Raw genomic sequence first — 20,896 nt, 5'->3', positions numbered from 1 at the left:
TTTTGCACTTTGTTTGAGAAAGAAAGAAGGGTATTAGATAGGTAGGTAAGTAGCTGGTAGGATCTGGGAGTTATGGGAGGGGAAAATATGATTAAAATAGATTGTATGAAAGAGGGATTTCAGCCCCAGTGTTTTGGTTTATGCGTATAATACTTTCCGTTGATACTGTGACTAGGCTTCCACGTTACCCTTTGTGCAGACATCCATCTAGTTTCCCCAAAGCATTTTGTTGGAAAAATTAATCTTTCCCATGAGGTTGATTGTCATCATTTTCATAAGTATGTTGTGTGAAATATATGACTTCATTATTGACACTTAAACTTTACCTCTGTTCCATAGATTCTTTCTATGCACCAGCTTTGACTTCCATGGCTCAGTTGGAAGCTGTGGAGTGGAGAAGTCAAGCCACTCAGCTTTGTCCTTTCTGAGACACTGTGGACATGCTGGCCCCTCAACCTTCCTTGTGAGGTTTACATTCTAAGTCCTAGTTCTAAAACAAGACCCTGTGATGGTTACAGGAGGCAGAGGATAAAAGAGATTTATTCTGTGACAATCACCATTGTCACCCACTGAAATCTTCCAGTCCAGGAACATGGACTCTCTATCTAGATAAACTTTAATTACTTTTGAAATGGTTTGTATTTATCAGGAAATAAAGCTTGAGTGTTTTGTTTACATTGCCTCTAAGAATTCTGTTGTTTTGTAAGTTACAGTAAGTGGAATTGTCCAGTACGTGTATCAGAGAAAGGTTTTCTGAAGCAGTGATAGGTACACTTTGCTTCATGAAACTGCTCTCAGGAAAGCATGTTTAGGAATAGTCCAGGTCAGGAGAATATTATATGCATCTCCACTTAATGTGAGAAAGAGGGTAAGAGCCTGCCCAGGGCTAGCTTGACATCCTTGTTTCTCAGTGTATAAATGAGGGGGTTTAGGGTTGGGCTGAGGACTGAGTACAACACTGAGGAAACTTTGCTTCTTTCTGGGCTGTAGCTGGAAGCAGGACTGATATAGGCACAGAACACAGATGAATAGTACACAGAGACCACGATGAGGTGGGATGAGCAGGTAGAAAAGGCCTTCCTCTTGCCCTCAGCAGAACGCATGCGCAGGATGCTAGCGATGATGTAGCCATAGGATAACAGGGTAAGCACAAAATTGATGCCTCCATAAAAGGCATCTGCCACAAGAGTCATAATGCTATTTATATATGTGGGGCTACAGGAGAGCAGGAGGAGTGGGGGGATCTCACAGAAGAAGTGGGTGATGACCTTGGGTCCACAGAATGACAGCCGTGTCATCAGACCAGTGTGGACAGATGCATTCAGAGCACAGATGGACCACACACTCATGGCCAGGGCCCCACACAGCTGTGGACTCATCCTAGAGCTGTAATGCAGAGGAAAGCAGATGGCAACATAACGGTCATAGGCCATGACTGTGAGCAGCAGCAGTTCAGAGGATGCAGACCACACAAGGAAGAAGAGCTGGGTCATGCACCCCTTGAAGGAGATGGTGTTTTCCTCAGATACTAGGCCAACCAGGACTTTGGGAATCACAGAGGAGGTGCAGATAATATCCATGGTGGCCAGGTTGCACAGGAAAAAGTACATGGGACTGTGGAGGCCAGTGCTGGAGGTGACCAAAGCAATGATCACAGTGTTGCCCATTAGAGCCATCGTGTAGAGGGACAGGAAGCAGCCTGTCAGGAGCAGTCTTAGACCAGGGTGCTCTGAGAACCCTTCCAGCACAAAGTCTGTCACTCCTGTCTGGTTGAGACTCATCATCATCATGGAGAGTATGGAGTCCTCTGCTGTGTCTGTCAGGTTCTGAGAAAATATCACCATTTACCACTTCAAAGTCTGGTTCCAAATTCTCTGCTGTCAAAAAGGGAAAAAGTGAATGTATTTCCCTCATGGTGGCCTCTTGTCTTTTTTTTTCTTTTTTCTTTTTGTCTCCACCACACCATTGGAAAACTACATATATTTTATTTACTTTTGATTTTTCCCCCTAGAAATTATTTCCATGTAGATTTGAATCAAGAGGGACATCTGCTCTTCCTTCATCTTCTTGAACATGTGGAAAAAGCTCAAGTTCAATGAGTGGAATCATCCCTCACTCAGCATCTGCCTGTGCTTTACTTCTCTGTCACCACTAAACAGTGCTTGGCAACACAGCTGGACCCTCACTTCCACAGCAGGCATTCTCTACATGAGGACAATTTTAGATGGACACACTGAGATGACTCTTGTATCCTGCTTCACACCTGCCTCCTAGCTTCTGAGGCACTTTGTCTCTTCTGATATCTGGAGAGGTTACTCTATGGGTAATCTCAACCTGATAATGACATCCCCATGGCCAAGTAGCCACGCATGTCCTGAATTTTACTTGTTATCTGTGGCTTCTCTTGTACTTGGGACTGTCTTGATTCTAATCCACTTTAAATCTCTCCAAGAGAATGTTTTTCAAAACCCTGCCGAATAATCCCAAAGTCACTGTGGGGAGGAAGGCTAGGAGATGACATGCAATGCTTCACGTATGAGAAGGAGAACATTAACTGGGAATGATGAAGGAAGGTAGAAGTTGGGAGGAAGGGTAGAGTAGGGAATATGTGGAGAGATAAACAACACTAAAAGCCTTTTGAAAAATCAGAATCCTGTGAGCTGTAACAACAGCCTCCTTGGTAATAAATATGTGGCCACTGATGCTGTAGTGAACAAATGTTACAAACTAACCAACTATTCTTTCTTTTTTCTTTTCTTTCTTTTTCTGAATTTAAGGCCCACCTCACTAGCTAGAACCCATATTACTGTGGTACTGTTAACAAGGCCAAGAACCTGTGACTAGATGTATCATAGCCCTCAGAAGAAAATCTATTACTATTTTTCTACTAAATGAACATAGCATTAAAATGACTTGTCATAATTTATTGCCATACTCATAGATCAGCCCATCCTTTAACTCCCATCAGAGAATGCTCTTCTTGCAGCAGAGGACAATTAACAAAGGCCTATAATTGGACAATGAACACAGAAAAAGGAACATCAAAATGTCAGACTTAAATGGGAGGTTTAGAGCATAACCGTTTCCTCAACACTTAGGAGTCTTCATGGAAGATGCGAAGGAAATAAGATTATAAGAGCCAGAGGTGGCAGATGACATCAAGCAAAGGATGCCTGGGAATAATGGGGCAGATGCACATATGAACTCACAGAGATTTTTACAGCGTACAAGACACATAAAATCCCAGCATGAGGAGGAGGTTGGCTCATAGTCCCAACCTTAGCTGAGGAGCTATCAACATTTGGTGGCAAAAGCAGAGTCAGTTTTGTTTACTGATGTGATCTCTCTTTATAGACCACACTCCAAAGTAGACTCTATACTTAAAAGTATCTGGCCAACCTCCTGTAATCAGGCAGGACTCACAGTGGAGGGATTAGGACACTAACCCACCCACAAAACTTTCAATCCCAAAATTTATCCTGTCTTAAAGCAATGCAGGGACAATGATAGAGCAGAAACCGAAGGAATGGCCAACCAATAACTGACCCAACTTGAGATCCATCCCTCAGACAAGCACCAATTCTGATACTATTAATGATACTCTCTTAGGCTTGCAGATAGGAGTCTAGCATAAATGTCCTCTGAGAGGCTCTACCCAGCAGCTGACTGAAACAGATGTAGATACCCACAGCCAAGCACTGGAAGGATGATGGGGACACTTATGAAAGAGTTGGGGGAAGGATTGAAGGCCCAGAAGGGGATAGGATATCCACAGGAAGACCAACAGAGTCAACTAACCTGAACCTTTGGCAGATCTCAGAGACAGAGCCCCAACTGGAAAGCATTATGTATGAGCTGGACCAAGGCCTCCAGAACCTAGGGCTGCCTTGTCTGGCCACATTTGTAGAGGATGCACCTACCTTGCAGAGTCTTCATGTGGCAAGGTGTGGAGAGATACCCAGGGAGGGCCTGACCCTCTCAGAGGAGAAGGGGAGGAGGATGGCAGGACAGACTCTATGAGGGGAGGACTGTGAGGGGAGACAGTGTTTGGGATGTAAATTAAAATGGGTAGGTGGGCCACAGAAACAAGAAGCTTGGTGTGTTTTAAAGGAGAAGATATAAAAAAGTTGAGTGAGTAGGGTGGTGGGGATGTGTCTGGGAGGCATTGAGGCGGGAAAACTAACCTCATCAAAATATATTGTATAAACTTCTTAAAGAATTGATAAAAATATTTTAAAATCATATTTCAAAATTGGTGTGCATGTTGGCAATGCACCTTTTATCCCAGCTCTTGGTTGAGGCTGTTGAAAGCCTGAATCATCTACATAAAGAAGGTTCAGATTAGCCAGAGCTACATAATGAGACACTTTCAAAATGCAGAAAATCTATTCAGGAATTAAAGGGAGAGAGAACCTTTGGAGACCATATCCAGAGGTTAGGCATGGCTCCTGAGTGAGGGATGGGACCACCCACCCTTGTCAAAATTTTAACTCAGAATTGCTTCTGTCTAAAGGATACAGGGACAAAGAGTGGAGCAGAGACTGAAGGAAAGGCCATCCAGAGATTACCCCACCTGGGATTCATCCCCTATGCTGCCACCAAACCCAGACACTATTGCTGATGGTAAGAAGTGCTTACTGACAGGAGCCTGATATGGATGTCTCCTGAGAGGCTTGGCCAGAGCCTTACAGATACAGATGGGGATGCTTGCAGCCCACCATGGGACTGAGCACAGGGACCCCTATGGAGAAGTCAGGGGAATGACTGAAGGAGCTGAAGCAGTTTGCAACCCCATAGAAAGAACACTAATATCAATGAACTAGACCCTCCCCTAGCTCCCAGGGACTAAACCACCAACCAAAGAATACATGGGGAGGGATTCATGACTCCAGCTGCATATGTAGCAGAGGATGGCCTTGTCTGGCATTAAAAGAGTGGGGAGGCCCTTGGTTCTGTGAAGGCTTGATGCCCCAGCATAGGGGAATGCTAGGACAGTGGGGTGTGAGTGGATGGGTGGGTGGGTGGGTGGGTGGGGGATCACCCTCATGGAGGCAGGGAGAGAGGGGTGGGATGGGGATTTTTAGAGAGGAAACTGGGAAGGATGATAACATTTGAAATGTAAATAAACAAAATAATTAATAAAAAAATTTAAAAAATCAGTATACCAGAGCAACACCAACACACCCTTATGGAGAATAGGTCATATTAGCAAATAAACAGAATAACCTTAAGCATACATTTTGAAATGAGAAGATGAAGGAAAGATAATAAAGATGCACAAAGGAATGCTATTCAACTATAAAAAGCATGGTACCTTTTTATATACAGTACAATGGATAGGGATGGAGAAAAATATGTGAAGAAAAATAAGCCAGGTACAGAAAGACAGATATTACATTTATCTCTCATATGTGGAAACTAGAAAACTCTATCTGAGAAGAATAAGGATTAATAATATAATAAATGTCAAAGATGAGAAAGTGTTAAGCAAGATATGACAATGGTAACCAAGCCCATTTAGACAGAAAAATAAGTTCTAGGACTCTGCATGGTGGAGTGACGACATTCTGGAGTCATCTCTTATGTATTTACAGACAAGAAGAGAGGAGATCACACCTAGAGAAGACAGAGATGACCATGTCACAAAACATAAACACTTACTTAGAATATGCATAAACATATTGAAATATCAACCCATGTCCCATCAACACATACAGTGATGTTCTGTTACAAATAACAACATTCATCAACACCACTCATGGTAGATTTATTCATATACCAATTCATAAAAATATATCATGGAAAAGCTGAACATAAACAGACAACAATATGGATAGTGCCCAAAGTGTAAGATGAGAAAATAACTGTTTACAATGAACGTATATGATTTTGTGTAGAGGGAATTGCACTTAAAGACCTGACCTGTAGCAGAAAATGCATATCATGTTGCCTCTTACTTAACCTGACCTGAACAAGAGGTGCTAGAGGACTTCTGGGATCATGAAAATGCCCTGCATTTTCATTGAACTGGGCTACATGGCAGGCAGAATTCTGCAAAGTACATCACATGGTCAAAAAAGAATCCAAGCTACTTCCTTAACTATACCTTGAAAGTGTAAAGAAATATTATTTTCAGTTTTTAATTTTAATTTAATCAAAGCCTTGGCTTTTCATCTATCTTCAAAATCGTTTAAGTATGTTAGAGTAAATGAAATTTGTATTAAGTGTAATAGGAGACTGGTGTCTTAAGGTGAAGAGATGAGACCCCAATGTAAAAGGAGAGAGAGAGAGTGTGACCTCTGTGGAGTAGGAATGTTACTGGAGAGGTTAGATGGAGACATGTCTTTTGAACAGTGGAACACAATGCCTTTGCCACATGAATAATCCAATGGCAATATGCACACTTGTGTGTTTACTTTACAACTAGAGATGTCATGCGAGTGTGTGCATATCACCAGACAGGTCTGGAATGAACACAAGAAAACACCAATGATTCCATAGCAGGTGTGCCAAAATTTCAGATCATATTTGTATCAAGCACATTGAAAAATACCATGTCCCAGTCCCCTGAGAACACTTAGAAGGAAGAACAGAACAATTGCAATCAGTGTCTGAAGCTTGATAAACATGCAAAGAATTAAAGGCTTTTTCATGGCCTTGGCATCGACAGTGAGGTGATAGCTTCTAAAAGCCTGTAGTGTAGTGGCATGATATTATATATACCAATGAATAAGGAGCACTTGCTCAAGGAGACAGAGACACCATTAGGGATCTTGTCCATGAACCCTGAAGCTTCAAAAACTGGAAAAAGAGTGAAATCAGACAGGTGCCCAGTTCTGGGTTCCCAAGCGAGAATTGAGACTGGCTAGCAAACTAGAAGGGAGAAGGGCTTTTCTTCTTGAAGAACTAACAGTCGGAAGGAAATTAGAAAAGCAGTACTGTGAATCTGTGATGAGCAAAAGCTGGATTAGATCAGCTCCCCACAGATTTTGTGTCATTTCCACAGGAACAGTACTAACATCACCTTGTGCACCTCACCAAGTGGTACCAGGTGCTGCTTCTTCTTTGGATAAAACCAGGTATTCCCTGTAGGGTATCACAGAGGAGCCATGGTACTTGTATAATCATAGAAAATAAACTACAGAGAGAAGATGGTAGGGGATCATTTTGGTGAACAATGACTGCCATTTTGCTGGGATTGACTAGCTATGGCATGCCATATACTGGAGTATTCCACCACGAAGTGCACAGATTTTCTGTGGGAAAATTTGCATGCACAACATGGAAGAGAATGACATTTCTGTAAAACTATGAATCAATAATAAATCTTTTTCATATGCACTGTGTTTAGCAAACAGTATTTTAATGCCTGTAATTTCTATAGGTCTAGCAGACAATATTATTCTTAGTCAGATGTGATTCTGTTATACAGAGGAAAAATAATAAGTTTTGCAAGTGCTCAACCATAGACACGGTGAAATAGAGAGCTGAGCTATGTCTACCTAAACTCTCTTTCCATGATTCCATCCTGGTCTTTTGGGAATTTAGCTTTGATTGTTTGTGTGACCATTTGAGCCTAACAGAACATGGGAGAATCTAGTATCCAGGTGGGGGGGTTTGTGGACGCAAATTCACAACAGCCTCTCATGATTACGTGTAAGCCAGATCTCAGCAAGGCTGACTTGAAAACCTTCAGAAGCTGAGCCTCAACCAGGAGCAAAGCCGCTGAAGAGCATCACCATGGTCATGAACTGGAGTGTCTGCAGATGCCATGGTTAGGAGCAAATAAAGGCAGAGAAAGCATCTACATTTCCATACTTGTAATTACAGCCCACTTTTTGTTTGGCCATTTTTCTTGACAACTTAATATTAGACAGCTAGGCGACTCCCAGTCATGCCAGTCTTGTCCTGCAGCACATAGGATAGGGCTAACACCATCAGGGCTTTGTTGGTGTTTTTAACTCCACAGAAGCTGCAGGTCTTTTTCTTTGTCTAAACAGTGAACTCTGGACAACAGGATAAAGAAATCTCTGTGGCGCTTCACAACATTTTCTGTGGATACCACAGACCAACAAGACAGTATCCAAGTCCTATCTACTCATCTGTGTATATCTTACATTCATCTAAATATGTTGGCTGCATTTCAAAAGTAGTGTGAGCACTGTGGGTGACGAATGAGTAGGTCCAGTTATGAACATAAGACAAAAATAACAGGCATGACTAAAGTCTCTGATTGTGATTAGATGGTAGACATTCTGCTGTTTATACAATGGAGCAGGATACCAAATCTTTCTATCATAGTCTGATTTCTGACCTCTGACCTAGCACTCTTCATCAAATTCAGGACTCACTGAGAAGATAAGTTGTTTTCCTTTAATGATGACATCCAAACACAAGGAGTAATGTCACTTTCATAGTGAGCCCTTTGTTTTGGTGATCCACTATTAGCCAGAAGAGAAACATAATGGAACTTAGGATTTAACTCACCTTTTTCTGTCACCTTGAATTCAGGTGACAGATGACTCCAACAAAGGTGCACACTGTGCTGAGCACAGACTATTTTCTACAAGCAGCACGTCTTTAGTGTTCCTCTGAAGCTCTGTCTTCCTTTGTTTAGAGGTCACTGACCTTCATAAATACCTGTCATTTTTGAGACCGGGGCAGGCACCAGTCCTGGTGCCTCCTGGGATAGAAACTCAAAGAGAAAGCTCTTAGGATCAATTAAAGGGAACTCATGACTTAATGATCTAAGCTCTTTGCAGACTTGTATAGAGGACAATGGTCAGGGGAGTCACATACTGTGGGTACTACCTGGGTAGGAACTGTTCCTGCTCTACAGCCTCCCTGCCACCAACCCTATGCATGCATTGGTGTTACCATGTCCTGTATGGAAGGTATCACCATGATACAAATTGACTACTCTGCATTCTTCTGAGATTGCTTCATCTGATTTAGACATACACAGTGGGGTTATTCTAAGTATCTTGTTCTGTCTACCTCTTTCTGCCTCTCCCTACACTCAAGCCATTCTGTATATTGCTATAAACTAATGTTCCTTCAGCTCTTCCATTCTGTTTGCTACAATTTTAAACAATTAAAATATTTATTCAGCTCTGAGACTCTCTATAGAAGTAGCATTATACAGACAGAAGAGCTCATATTTAGGATTAAGTATACATTTATGTATACTTAATAATACTTAATGTAAGCATGTAATAACAACTAGAATATAAAAAGCAGCCATTGGATGCCCCAGTGTGGGGGAATTTGAGGGCAGGGAGGTGGGGGTGGGTGGATGGATGTGGACAGACCCTCATAGAAGTAGGAGGAGGGGAAATGAGATAAGGGGTTTCTGTGGGGGGGAATGAGGGAAGGGGATAACATCTGAAATGTAGATAAATTATTGAATAAAAAACCCAACTATAGATAATGGAACTGGCTATTGCAGTTGAGCATTTGAGACTTGTGTCAGCAATTTAATATTACTCATATTACTGGGATTCCTTATAATTGTCAAGGACAAGGAACTGTGGAAGGGGCCCATGGAAGTTTAAAACAATATCTTCATTAAAAAAAAAGGGGGTGGGGAGAGATATATTTCCATACACCACAAATTTATTTCAATCATGTTCTTTCTATTTTATTTTTTTTAATTTTGATTCCAAGGAACTTTCTGCTGAACTCTACAACTAGGCATACTTATGCATAGGTGAAAGAGAAGGACCCAAATACTGGCATATGGCACGATCCTGATCAGGTATTTAATATGGGGAAGAGGGCATGTTTATGTTTTTTCTGCAGGATGCTGAAGGAGCATTGTCAGGAGCCATAATAGGACAAGCTAATAATTAGCAGGTAATCATCCTGAAATGGTTTGCCTTAAATTATTATATAATCTGCGACAAGTGAACCCTTAGTCAGCAAGGCTGTAAGGGACTTATTTTAGGAATGATTCCTGCTATTAATATGCTTTTCCTATTATTATTATTAAACATATGTAACAATCACTAAGCAATAGCACACCCCTTTGGAGCAGATCTCTGCAGATCCACAAAGATGTACTGTCTTGTAGTAATGCTATATAGATAAATAGATGACTTCTTAAGTCTTAATGATGATCCTATAAGAATTCCTAAAATTATATCAATGATTATTAAGCTCTTTAATTAGGTACTTTCCTGATAGTCAAAACTGCAGTGAGAACTCTGCCTGTCTCCTAAGTGTCATCAGTTAATTGCTCTCAGATAGTAACCAGACTTTCTCCTACTCATAGCACATTCCAAGAAGTTGTAAAACAATTAACTAAAGGTAACTAAAAGGGAACTCATGATTTATTATAGGTGTTAGGACAGAAGATAAAATATTGCCTGAGTTTATCTATACAAAACCTCACTAATTTCTTAGTTATAGTTTTAAACCTTCAATGAACCTGTGGAGCTAGACAGGTGATGGATGTTTAGCCAGATAATTTCTCCTAATGGATATGCATGTAAACATTCTCTGTTGTAAACTTCTATTTCAATTTATGATTTGATTTTTGGTGTGAATGTGTGATGAACTTTGTAACATGTGATCATGTACTCTGAAAGATGTATAAGTACTGAGGATAAAGAGATGAGAGTCAGTTAGAATAGTTAGAATAGAGAGATAGAATAGATAGGATAGGATTTTTTTACCTTTCCCCATTTAGAGTAGTATATAGAATAGAATTTTTCCCTTTCCCCAGATGGAATAGAAGTTTTTCCTTTTCCCCACTTAGGACCTTTCTGCTTTTCCCCTTAGATAGCTTTCATAGGAAACTTATAACAACTTAGTAATAAATGCTATAACCACACATCTAAGTGTCTTTTCTTTCTGCGACCTCAGACTAGCAGGCATAAATTAAAGCCCAGCAGTTCCTGCTGAGAGAGTACAAAGGCTATTTACTTAATCCTTTGCTGTTTTGGCGCTGAGGTGCTAAATGCCAGAGACTGCAGTTTCTGGCCACAGGGTCAAGGATGCTAGGTCAGCTACAGTAGTATAGTAAGCGAACTTTTCTAGAATAGATAAGTAAACTTTTGTTATACAGCAACCCTAAATATTTCGTAAGACCAAAGTCTTACCCCAAATCTTGTAAGGCCCAAGGCCTTACCCTGAATCTCATAAGACCAAGTCTTACCCCCACCCCATGCTCTTCCCCCCTTGGCTGCCTCAAGAAGAACTGACAAGAAGAGAAGAAAGAAGATTTCTTCTATTACCCAAGGAGGGGATGGCCACAGGGAGAGCATGGTGGCTGCCAGAGTGATGGGTAAGACATGTTGATACCAGCACAAAGAATGATGCTGACCTGTGAGCTTGCTGAGTGCCCTGACAATGGTGACTGGGAAGCTGTATTGGACATATGTTCCCAACCCACCTTTGCTTACCTATATCCCAGATGGGACAAGCTGCCTTGCCTCAAGTTTTTAGACTTGAGAATCAAACAGAGAAATTGGAACAGAGAATCAAAAAGAGAAATTAAAATAACTCTTGTATTTTTCTTAAATGTGACCAATTCAGACTCAATCATGGACTTGTCTAGAAATCAATCCAATATTGGAAATTACAGTCTTCATTTGGAAGGCTGGTTCTGAACATTTTCAGAGACATATTTGGAAGTTAGCTGAAGTTCTCTATGATGTTAAGTTAGCAAGAGATAAAGTTGGAACAGGATCTAGATTTGAAACAAGTGTTAGTACATGTGTTAAGGCTCTTTGAATTGTCAAGATAAAATTACTTTTGTTTCTTCTACAGTATTTAATGCAAGTTGTGTTGATTTTACACTTTCTAGTTGTGTTAGTGTGTTGAAACCTGGCATGTCTGTTATGGAGGTCTATCAACCACTTTTGTTTTTATTGCCCTGAGTATCACAGAACCTTGGTATTCTGAAAAAAGCTTGCAAGTACTAAAAGAAGTGAGTCAGGCTTTAGGCAGAAGCAAGAGGGTAGTTGGCTTGATTATTGCTGGTATAACAGCTTTAATTTCATTAATTGCTAGAACCACTGCTTCTACAATTGCTGTGACAATTAACAAGAAGTTAAGACAGCTACTTTTGTTAATCATTTAGCAAAAAACATTACTAATGTGTTGAATATACAAGAGGATTTAGATCGGCATTTGGAACAATGGATTGATGCTCTTTATCCTATTCAAATTATTGGAAGGAGGTTCAAAATTTAAGAGTAAGGAGCCATCTTGAGTGTTATACCAAATACCATTTGATTTGTGTCAGTTCTAAAATTTACTGTGGTAGTAATTATATTTAGGAAAAAGTGTAAAGACACTTGCAGTATATTTGGCATAATTCTAATACCTCTCTGGATGTTTTAACTTTGTATAGTGAGCTTATGAATTCCAAGAATGCTGCTCTGCTGAGTGTTGATGATAAAATTGCCCATGGCCTAAGGTCAGTATTTCTATTTTGGTCAAGCGTCAAGAATGGCATAGGAGTTTACTAATGGACACTTCAGTCCAGGCAGGTGACAGTGTTTCCAGGAAGGATTCATTGGAACAAGGAATCCACCTTCTATGTGGTAAGCACCATCCTAAACACTGGAGACTACAAGTCACGGGGTAAAATGAAAAGGAGAAAGCCAGTTGAACACAGGAGTGTTCCTCTTTTATGTGTTCTGGGCTGCCATGATGGAAAGAAACTTCTTTATCACATACTCTCACTGCTGAGAGGTCCTGCCTCACAATAGGCCAAAATAAAGAGCCAAATGGTCATGGACTGAAGCCTCTGAATCCATGAGTCAGAATAAATACATTGAAAATATATTTATTGCTCACAAAGATGAAGAGTTGATTAACACAACATGCATAGTTTGCATCACAAGTTCTGGTGTGGTGGTACAGCATTTAGGAATAATAACAAAGTAAGTTGATGAAGAATGGGTATAGTCTGAAAAGGATACAGCACCTTTTCAGCAGCAGTTCCTGCAGAAGCTGCCCTTTCTCCACTGAATTGTCACTGCATCAGTCTTTCAGCAGTCATCATAGATACACTTCTCCTTCCTCTTCCTATCTCCTGCAACCTCCTTGCTGTTCTTGAGTGTTTGAGCCAGAAGTAATTGGTCAATGCATAAAGAACTTCATTTTCTGAGTGTGTATTGGATTTGCTTTGGTATTATTTTGTTTATTGGTTTGGATTTTGTGCATTTTGTTTGCAAGAGAAAGAGAGGTGTGGGTATTGGATAGGTAGGTAAGTAGGTAGTTAGGACTTTAGAAGAGTTGCAGGAAAGAAAAACAAGATGATTAAATGATGTATGAGAAGAAGGTTTTAACCTAGCCTTGTCTATGATCTATTTTTGGTTCGTTTTTATTTATAGTATGAATAAGGCTTCTACTCTACCCTTTGCATGTAGTCATCAATCTAGTTTCCCCAAATCTCTTTGCTGGAAATAATTAATCTTTCCCATGAATTTGATTGTTTACATTGTTATATGTATTCTGTGTTATGTATGTGACTTCATTTTGGAGCTTAAACTTTATCTCCTTTCCATAGATTACCTCGTTCTTCATACCATCTGATTTCCAGAGCTCGTAGGAAACTTTAAAATGGAGAATCCAAGACATGCAACTTTGGTTTCCCCAACATTGTGGCCATGCTAGCCTCTCATATTTCCTTATGTAGTTTAAATTTATTAGCCACAGTTCTGAAACAAGGGCCTGTTATGTTTATGGAGAGTCCCTGCATGAAATGCTTTTGTTTTGTGGTAATCACCATTGACACTGAAAATCTTCCAGTCCAGGAACACGAAACCTTCATTTAGATAAATGTTAGTTAGTTTTGAAATGGTTTTATTTCTCAGGAAATAAAACTTTTGAGTGTTTTGTTTACATTGTCACGAAGAATTTTGTTGTTTTTGAGGTAAGTGGAACTGTCCAGCCCTTGCATCATACGAAGGTTTTCTAAAACACCTCGCTCCATGAAGCTGCTCGCAGGAAAGCATGTTTAGGAACAGTCCAGGTCAGGAGAACAGCCTGTACATCTCCACTTAATTTGAGAAAGAGGCCAATATTTTGCCCAAGGCAAGCTTGACATCCTTGTTCCTCAGTGTATAGATGAGGGGGTTCAGGGTTGGGCTGAGGATCGAGTACAGCACTGAGAAAACTTTGCTCCTTTCTGGGCTGTAGCTGGAAGCAGGACTGACATAGGCACAGAACACAGATGAATAGTACACAGAGACCACGATGAGGTGGGATGAGCAGGTAGAAAAGGCTTTCCTTTTTCCCTCAGCAGAACGCATGCGCAGGATGCTGGCGATGATGTAGCCATAGGATAACAGGGTTAGCACGAAGTTGATTCCTCCAAAAAAGGCGTCTCCCAAAAGAGTCATAATACTGTTCACATAGGTGGGGCTACAGGAGAGCAGGAGGAGTGGGGGGATCTCACAGAAGAAGTGGGTGATGACCTTGGGTCCACAGAAAGACAGCCGTGTCATCAGACCAGTGTGGACAGATGCATTCACAGCACTGATAGCCCATACACTCATGGACAGAGCCCCACATAGCTGTGGGCTCATCCTGGAGTTGTAGTGCAAGGGACGGCAGATGGCAACATAACGGTCATAGGCCATGACTGTGAGCAGCAGCAGCTCAGAGGATGCAGACCATGAAAGGAAGAAGAGCTGGGTCATGCACCCCTTGAAGGAGATGGTGTTTTCCTCAGATACTAGGACAATCAGGGCCTTGGGCAGCACAGAGGAGGTGCACACTATATCCATGGTGGCCAGGTTGCACAGGAAAAAGTACATGGGACTGTGGAGGCCAGTGCTGGAGGTGACCAGAGCAATGATCACAGTGTTGCCCATTAGAGCCATCGTGTAGAGGGACAGGAAGCAGCCTGTCAGGAGCAGCCTTAGACTAGGGTGCTCTGAGAACCCTTCCAGCACAAACTCTGTCACTATTGTCTGGTTGAGACTCATCATCATCATGGAGAGTATGGAGTCCTCTGCTGTGTCTGTCAGGTTCTGAGAAAATACCACAGTTTACCACTTCAAAGTCTGGTTCCAAACTGTCAGCTGTTAGAAAGGGAAGTAGTGAATGTATTTCCTTCATGGAAGCTTCTTGTCTTTTCTTATATGTACCACACCATTGGAAAACCACACCTATTTTATTTCCTCTTGTTTCTCACATAGTAACTTTCACCCTATAGTTTTCTCTGGTCTTGAACATGCAAAAAGAGTGAGGCATCCTTTACTTAGCACCTGCCTATGCGTTCCTTCCTCATCACCACTAAGCCCTGTGCTCTGGAGCCAGTGCTTGGTGACGCAGATGTACCCCTGACTTTTACAGCTCCTATTCTCCACATGATGACAATTTTAGATAGACACACTGAGATGATATTATACCTTTGTTTTCACACTTGGCCTCCTTAGCTGACAGGCACTTTGTTTCTTCTGATATCTGGTGTGGTTGCCCGACTACCCAACTCAACCAGATGCTGGCATTCCCATGGCTAAGTAGACATGTATTTTCTGAATTAATTACTGTTATTGGTGTCGTCTCTACTTGGAACTGGTCTGACTCTAACCCACATCCAATCAATGTCCACAGAGAACATTTCTCAAAACACAGCCCTATGAACCTAAAGAATGTATGTGGCTTTTCTGTCTCAACGAACCACAGTGAACATCGAAGTCAACATACCCACAGCTGAAGTCATTACCACTGTCTGTGATGTTTCGGTATAGTTTCAGTATGTTTAATCAGAAATTCACCCTCAGCTATGCAGCTCAAGATACTTTTTCTATGCTGTGCAGCTCCATCTTTCTGCCTCATTGTCTTACCTGTAGTCTATGCCCTTGATAGATCCCCACTAGAGTCGTGCTCCATGAGCCAAGAGTGGTGTTCTCTACCCTTTTTACCTCTCTCACCTAACTCATCCTCAGTGAGCGCAACTATAGCTTCCCCACCCTTACAACGCATGTTCTCAATGTCTTCAGCAGTTTCATAATTTCTGGGGTCTTATCATTTCCAGTTTCCTTTTCTATCACTCCAGAAATACAAATGATATAGTTATAACTAGGCTTTTGTCCCAAGCAAAACTTACTATGTTTCTCCACAGTCATCCAATGAATTTACATAATAGACTCATCCAACACCCTTCATTAGCTTTTTCCCTAAGTTCCTGTCTGACCTTAGACGTGAATATGCTCTACCTTATCTGGAAACCTGTATTGGAAATTATCTGCAGTGCTTCTCATCTGGAAATACTCTTTGTTTTGCACCAGTCTTCCAGAGACATGTTTCATTCACTGAATGTAGTGTCATGCCCCACTCCCCACTTTGCCCTATATCACTTCATTTTCTTTACTCATATTTTATTTCACATTTATTTTTCATACTATGGCTCCCAATCTATTTTCTTCCTTCCTTAGTAGTGAATGTTAAATTTTAAACATTATGTCTTCCTACATTTCAAATTAAAGAAACAGAAATATTGTATTTACTCTTTGGAACCATGTGGATAGTGATATGTCTGACCATGTGTCCTTCTCCCCATTCTATTGTGATGGAGAATGCCAATGCATATTAAGTATTGCTCGAGGCTCTGGAGAAACAGACGTTCAAAACCAAAGTCCTATAATGTTTTTAGGAGTTTCTTGATCTGGTTAGTTAATTCAACTATATCTGATATTGTAAAATACTCTCTTGATAGTACCTATAATCAGTAATACTTGCTTCTATTCTTGGGTACACATGCCTCAGACCTGAAGGGAAAGATTAAAAAATAATTGAAACCTGTGACAGACATGTGTTATATGATAGAAATTTCCTAGTATTAATAACACATCTGTACAAATCTAACTACATTGAAAATAATGAACGTATTCCTAAATGATATACCTAAGAAGAAATGACAGAGTAATATAATAGGTGGGATGATCTGAGGACTCAGAAACATGCCAACGCATCTATGGACACATGTATTTTTGCAAACAAACTAACAGACAAACAAACAATCAAACAAAAACACACTAGAGAAATGATAGCATGTTCAACAAATGGTGCTGGTAAAATTGAACAGTTACATGTAGAAGAATGAAACTACCCTCTTATCCCTAACCATGTACAAAACTCAACTGCAATTAGATCAAAGACCTCAGTCTAAGAGCAAACACCCTAAAAATGACAAAGGAGAAATTATGGAATATACTTGTACTCATTGCCACAGAAAGTATTTTCTGAATAGAACCATGGTAGCTCAAACATTAAGTCTGATACACATGCTCTACTATGTTTATAGCAGCCTTATTTATAATAGCCAGAAGCTGGAAACAACCCAGATGTCCCTCAACATCAAGAAGGGATACATAAAATGTGGTACATCTACACAATGGAGTACTACTCAGCTATTAAAAAACAATGACTTCATGAAATTCACTGACAAATGGATGGAACTAGAAAATATCATCTTGAGTGAGGTAACCCAGACACAAAAGAACACACACGGTATATACTCACTGATAAGTGCATATTAATCCAAAAGCTCAGAATACCCATGATAAAACCCATAAACCATATAGAGCTTAAAAAGGGAAGACCAAAATGTAGATGCTTCAATCCTACATACAAGGGGGAAGAAAACAATCACAGGAGGTAGAAGGAGGAAGAGACCTGGGAGTGAGAGAGGAGGGGGAGGAAAAAATAGGGGGTAGGTTCAGGTATTGGAAGGATCAGGAAAGAAGTACAGAGGGTCAGGAAATTGAATAGTAATGTATATCACTGGGGGATAGTGAACTGGGGATTGCCGCTAGAAAGTCCAGACTCTAGGGAAGTCAGAGTCTCCCAGGACCCAATGGTGATGACTTTAACCAAAATACCCAACAAAGGGGAGGTACAACCTGTAGAGACCACCTCTTGGTCCACAGTTGAGAGATGGGGCCACCCACCCATCTCACAATTTTTAACCCAGAAATGTTCCTGTCCAAAGGAAAGACAGGGACAAAAAAATGGAGTAGAGTTTGAAGGAAAGGCCATCCAGAGACCACCCCACCTAGGGATCTATTCCAACTGCAGACATGAAACCCTAATAGTATTGGTGGTGCCAAGAAGCACTTGCTGACAGGAGCCTGGTATGGCTGCTCCCTGAGAGGTTCTCCCAGCATCTGACCAATACAGATGCAGATACTCACATTCAACCATCGGACTGAACCTGGGAACCCCAATGAAAGAGCTAGGGGAAGGACTGAAGGAATGGAAGACCATAAGAATAACAATATCAACTAACCGAACACCCATAACTTCCAGAGACTAAACCACCAACCAAAGAGTGTACATGGAGGGAGCCATGGCTCCAGCTGCAGATGTAGCACAGGATGGCTTTATCTGTGGAGACTTGATGCCCCAGAACAGGGGGATGCTAGAGCTGTGACACAGGGGTGGGTGAGTGGGTGGAGGAGCATCCATGTAGAGGCAAAGGGGGATGGAATGGGGATTTTGTGGAGAAACTGGGAAGGAGGATATCATTCGAAGTTTAAATGAATAAAATGATTAATAAAAAGATTGATAATGTACAAAATTAGTCAACATGCTACAATTATGCAAGAATTTAGAAAAGAACACCATCATTTGAGTGAAATGACAGCCTGAAGAATAGCAACAAGTCTTTAACAACTATATATGTGATAGAAAGTTAGTATCTAGAATATACAAATAGCTAATAACTTTAAACAGCAAGAAATCAAACAACCCAGCTAAAAATAGGGAATGGAATTTGATGGAATATTCAGAAGATGAAACAAAAATAGCTATGAAACAGTTTTTTAAAAATGTTCAACATACTAAGCCTTCAAAGAAATGGAAATTACGCCTTTTGGGATTTTATCTTTTCTCAGTAAGAGTGGTCAAGATTTAAAAAAAAGACAGCAGATGCTGTCTAGTTGTGGGGCAAATGACAATTATTCACTGCTAGTGGAATGCAAACCACTTCCTTAACTTTACCTTGACCCTGTAAAGAAAGACTACTTTTACCTTTTAATTTTACTTTAATCCAAAGCTTGGCTTGGCATCTACCTTCAAAATGCTTTTAGTGTGGTAGAGAAAATGGAATGTATATTCAGAGTAATGTGAGTATATGCTTTAAGATGGAGAAAGGAGACACCAAGGACAAGGGGAGAGAGTGTGACCTCCATGGAGTATGATTGTTACCGGAGAGCTTAGATGGAGACATGTCTTTTGAACAGTGGAACACAATGCCTTTGCCACATGAGTAATCCAGTGGCAACATTTTGGTGCTTATAATTACTATACAGTACTAGCAGACAATATTATCTTAGTCAGATTTGATCCAGCTACACAGAGGGAAAAATAAATCAGTAAGATTTCCAAGAGTTTATCCACATACATAGTGGAGCAGGGAGATGAACTGTGACTTCCCAGCTCTCTTTCCATAAATACATCCTGGTCTTTTGTGAGTTTAAGTTTCATTGTTTGTGACTGAGTGAACACGAGAGAATATACTACCCAGGTGGGGAATTATTGGGGAGCAAATTCACAACAGCCCCTCCTTATCTCAGCAAGGCTGACTTGAAAACCGTCACAAGCTGAGCCTCAGTGAGGAGCAAAGCTGCTGAGGAGCCTCACCGGAGTCGTGAACTAAAGTGTCTGCAGACTAACAGTGTACGGTCTCTTGAGAACACTTGGTAGAGGAAGGCTCTACATGTCCTGCCCTGTTATCACACCCCCACCCCTTTATTTGGCTATTTTTCTTTATACTTAGTATTAGACAGCTGTAATTTTTTCTTTAGGTGACTCCCAGTCATAGTATCCCTGTCCTGCTGCAGACAGGACAAGGCTAACACCATCCATCAGGTCTTTGCTGGTGTTTTTAGCTCCATGGAAGCTAAACAGTGGACTCTAGACAACAGGGTAAGAAAAATCTCTTCTGTGGCATTTCTCACCATTCTCTGTGGATATCACAGGCCAACAAGACAGCATCCAAGTCCTCTCTACTCATCTGTGTATATCTTAGATTCATCTAAATATATTGGCTGCATTTCAAAAGTAGTGTCAGCACTGTGGGTGATGAATGAGTAGGTCCAGTTATGAACATAAGACAAAAATAACAGGCATGACTAAAGTCTCTGATTGTGATTAGCTGGTAGACATTCTGCTGTTTATACAATGGAGCAGGATACCAAATCTTTCTATCATAGTCCGTTTTCTGATCTCTGACCCAGCACTCTTCATCAAATTCAGGACTCACTGAGAAGATAAGTTGTCCTTTAATGATGACATCCAAACTCTAGGAGTAATGTCACTTTTATAGTGAGACTTTTGTTTTGGAGATCCACTATTAGCCAAAAGAGACACATATGGAACTTAGAATTTAACTCACCTTTTTCTGTCACCATGAACTCAGGTGACAGATGACTCCAACAAAGGTGCACACTGTGCTGAGCACAGACTCTCTTTTCTGCAAGCAGTACGTCTTTAGTGTTTCTCTGAAGCTCTGTCTTCATTTTTACAGAGGTCACTGATGTTCAGAAATATCTATCATTTCTGAGACCAGGGGCAGGCACTTGTCCTGGTGCCTCCTGGGATAGAAACTCAAGAACAAAGCTCTTAGGATCAATTAATGGAGACTTTGTGACTTAATGACTCAAGCTCTCTGCAGACTTGTATAGAGGACAATGGTCAGGGGAGTCACATACTGTGTGCAGAAGCAGTTATTCCTCTTATAGCCTCCTCCCACCAACACTGTGCATCCATATCATTGGGATTCTCATGTCCTTTTTGGAAACTCTCACCATGATTCTAATTGACTACTCTCTATTCTGCTGGGGTAACTTCATCTGACTCAAACACACACACACACACACACACACACACACACACACACACACACACACACACACAGGGGTTCTTCTAA

At 40.9% G+C, this 20,896-nt stretch overlaps 2 protein-coding genes across 4 annotated transcripts; both read right to left on the bottom strand.

Annotated features, from left to right (window-relative positions):
* Positions 1-600: 600 nt before the first annotated feature.
* Positions 601-8,610, bottom strand: LOC117718151 (olfactory receptor 13A1-like). 2 transcript variants are annotated; one of them, XM_034515669.2, is made up of 2 exons: positions 8,488-8,610; positions 601-1,877 (listed from the first exon to the last, which is right to left on the bottom strand). In XM_034515669.2, exon 2 carries the CDS (start codon positions 1,842-1,844, stop codon positions 852-854), a length of 993 nt encoding a protein of 330 aa, XP_034371560.1. In that variant the 5' UTR covers positions 1,845-1,877; positions 8,488-8,610; the 3' UTR covers positions 601-851. The 2 variants fall into 2 exon arrangements, with proteins under 2 accessions (XP_034371560.1, XP_076777628.1); XM_076921513.1 differs by having other exon boundaries at positions 601-1,874.
* Positions 8,611-12,780: 4,170 nt separating this feature from the next.
* LOC117719055 (olfactory receptor 13A1-like) lies at positions 12,781-20,610 on the bottom strand. Of its 2 annotated transcripts, none has more exons than XM_076913056.1 (2): positions 20,363-20,610; positions 12,781-14,990 (listed from the first exon to the last, which is right to left on the bottom strand). In XM_076913056.1, exon 2 carries the CDS (start codon positions 14,952-14,954, stop codon positions 14,016-14,018), a length of 939 nt encoding a protein of 312 aa, XP_076769171.1. In that variant the 5' UTR covers positions 14,955-14,990; positions 20,363-20,610; the 3' UTR covers positions 12,781-14,015. The 2 variants fall into 2 exon arrangements, with proteins under 2 accessions (XP_076769171.1, XP_076769170.1); XM_076913055.1 differs by having other exon boundaries at positions 12,781-15,041; positions 20,363-20,608.
* Positions 20,611-20,896: the final 286 nt, after the last annotated feature.

Source organism: Arvicanthis niloticus, chromosome 1 (assembly GCF_011762505.2).
Source record: "Arvicanthis niloticus isolate mArvNil1 chromosome 1, mArvNil1.pat.X, whole genome shotgun sequence".
Taxonomy (NCBI): domain Eukaryota; kingdom Metazoa; phylum Chordata; class Mammalia; order Rodentia; family Muridae; genus Arvicanthis; species Arvicanthis niloticus.
Note: the sequence above shows the minus strand (reverse complement) of the source record. Positions and strands in the feature narration are given on the sequence as shown.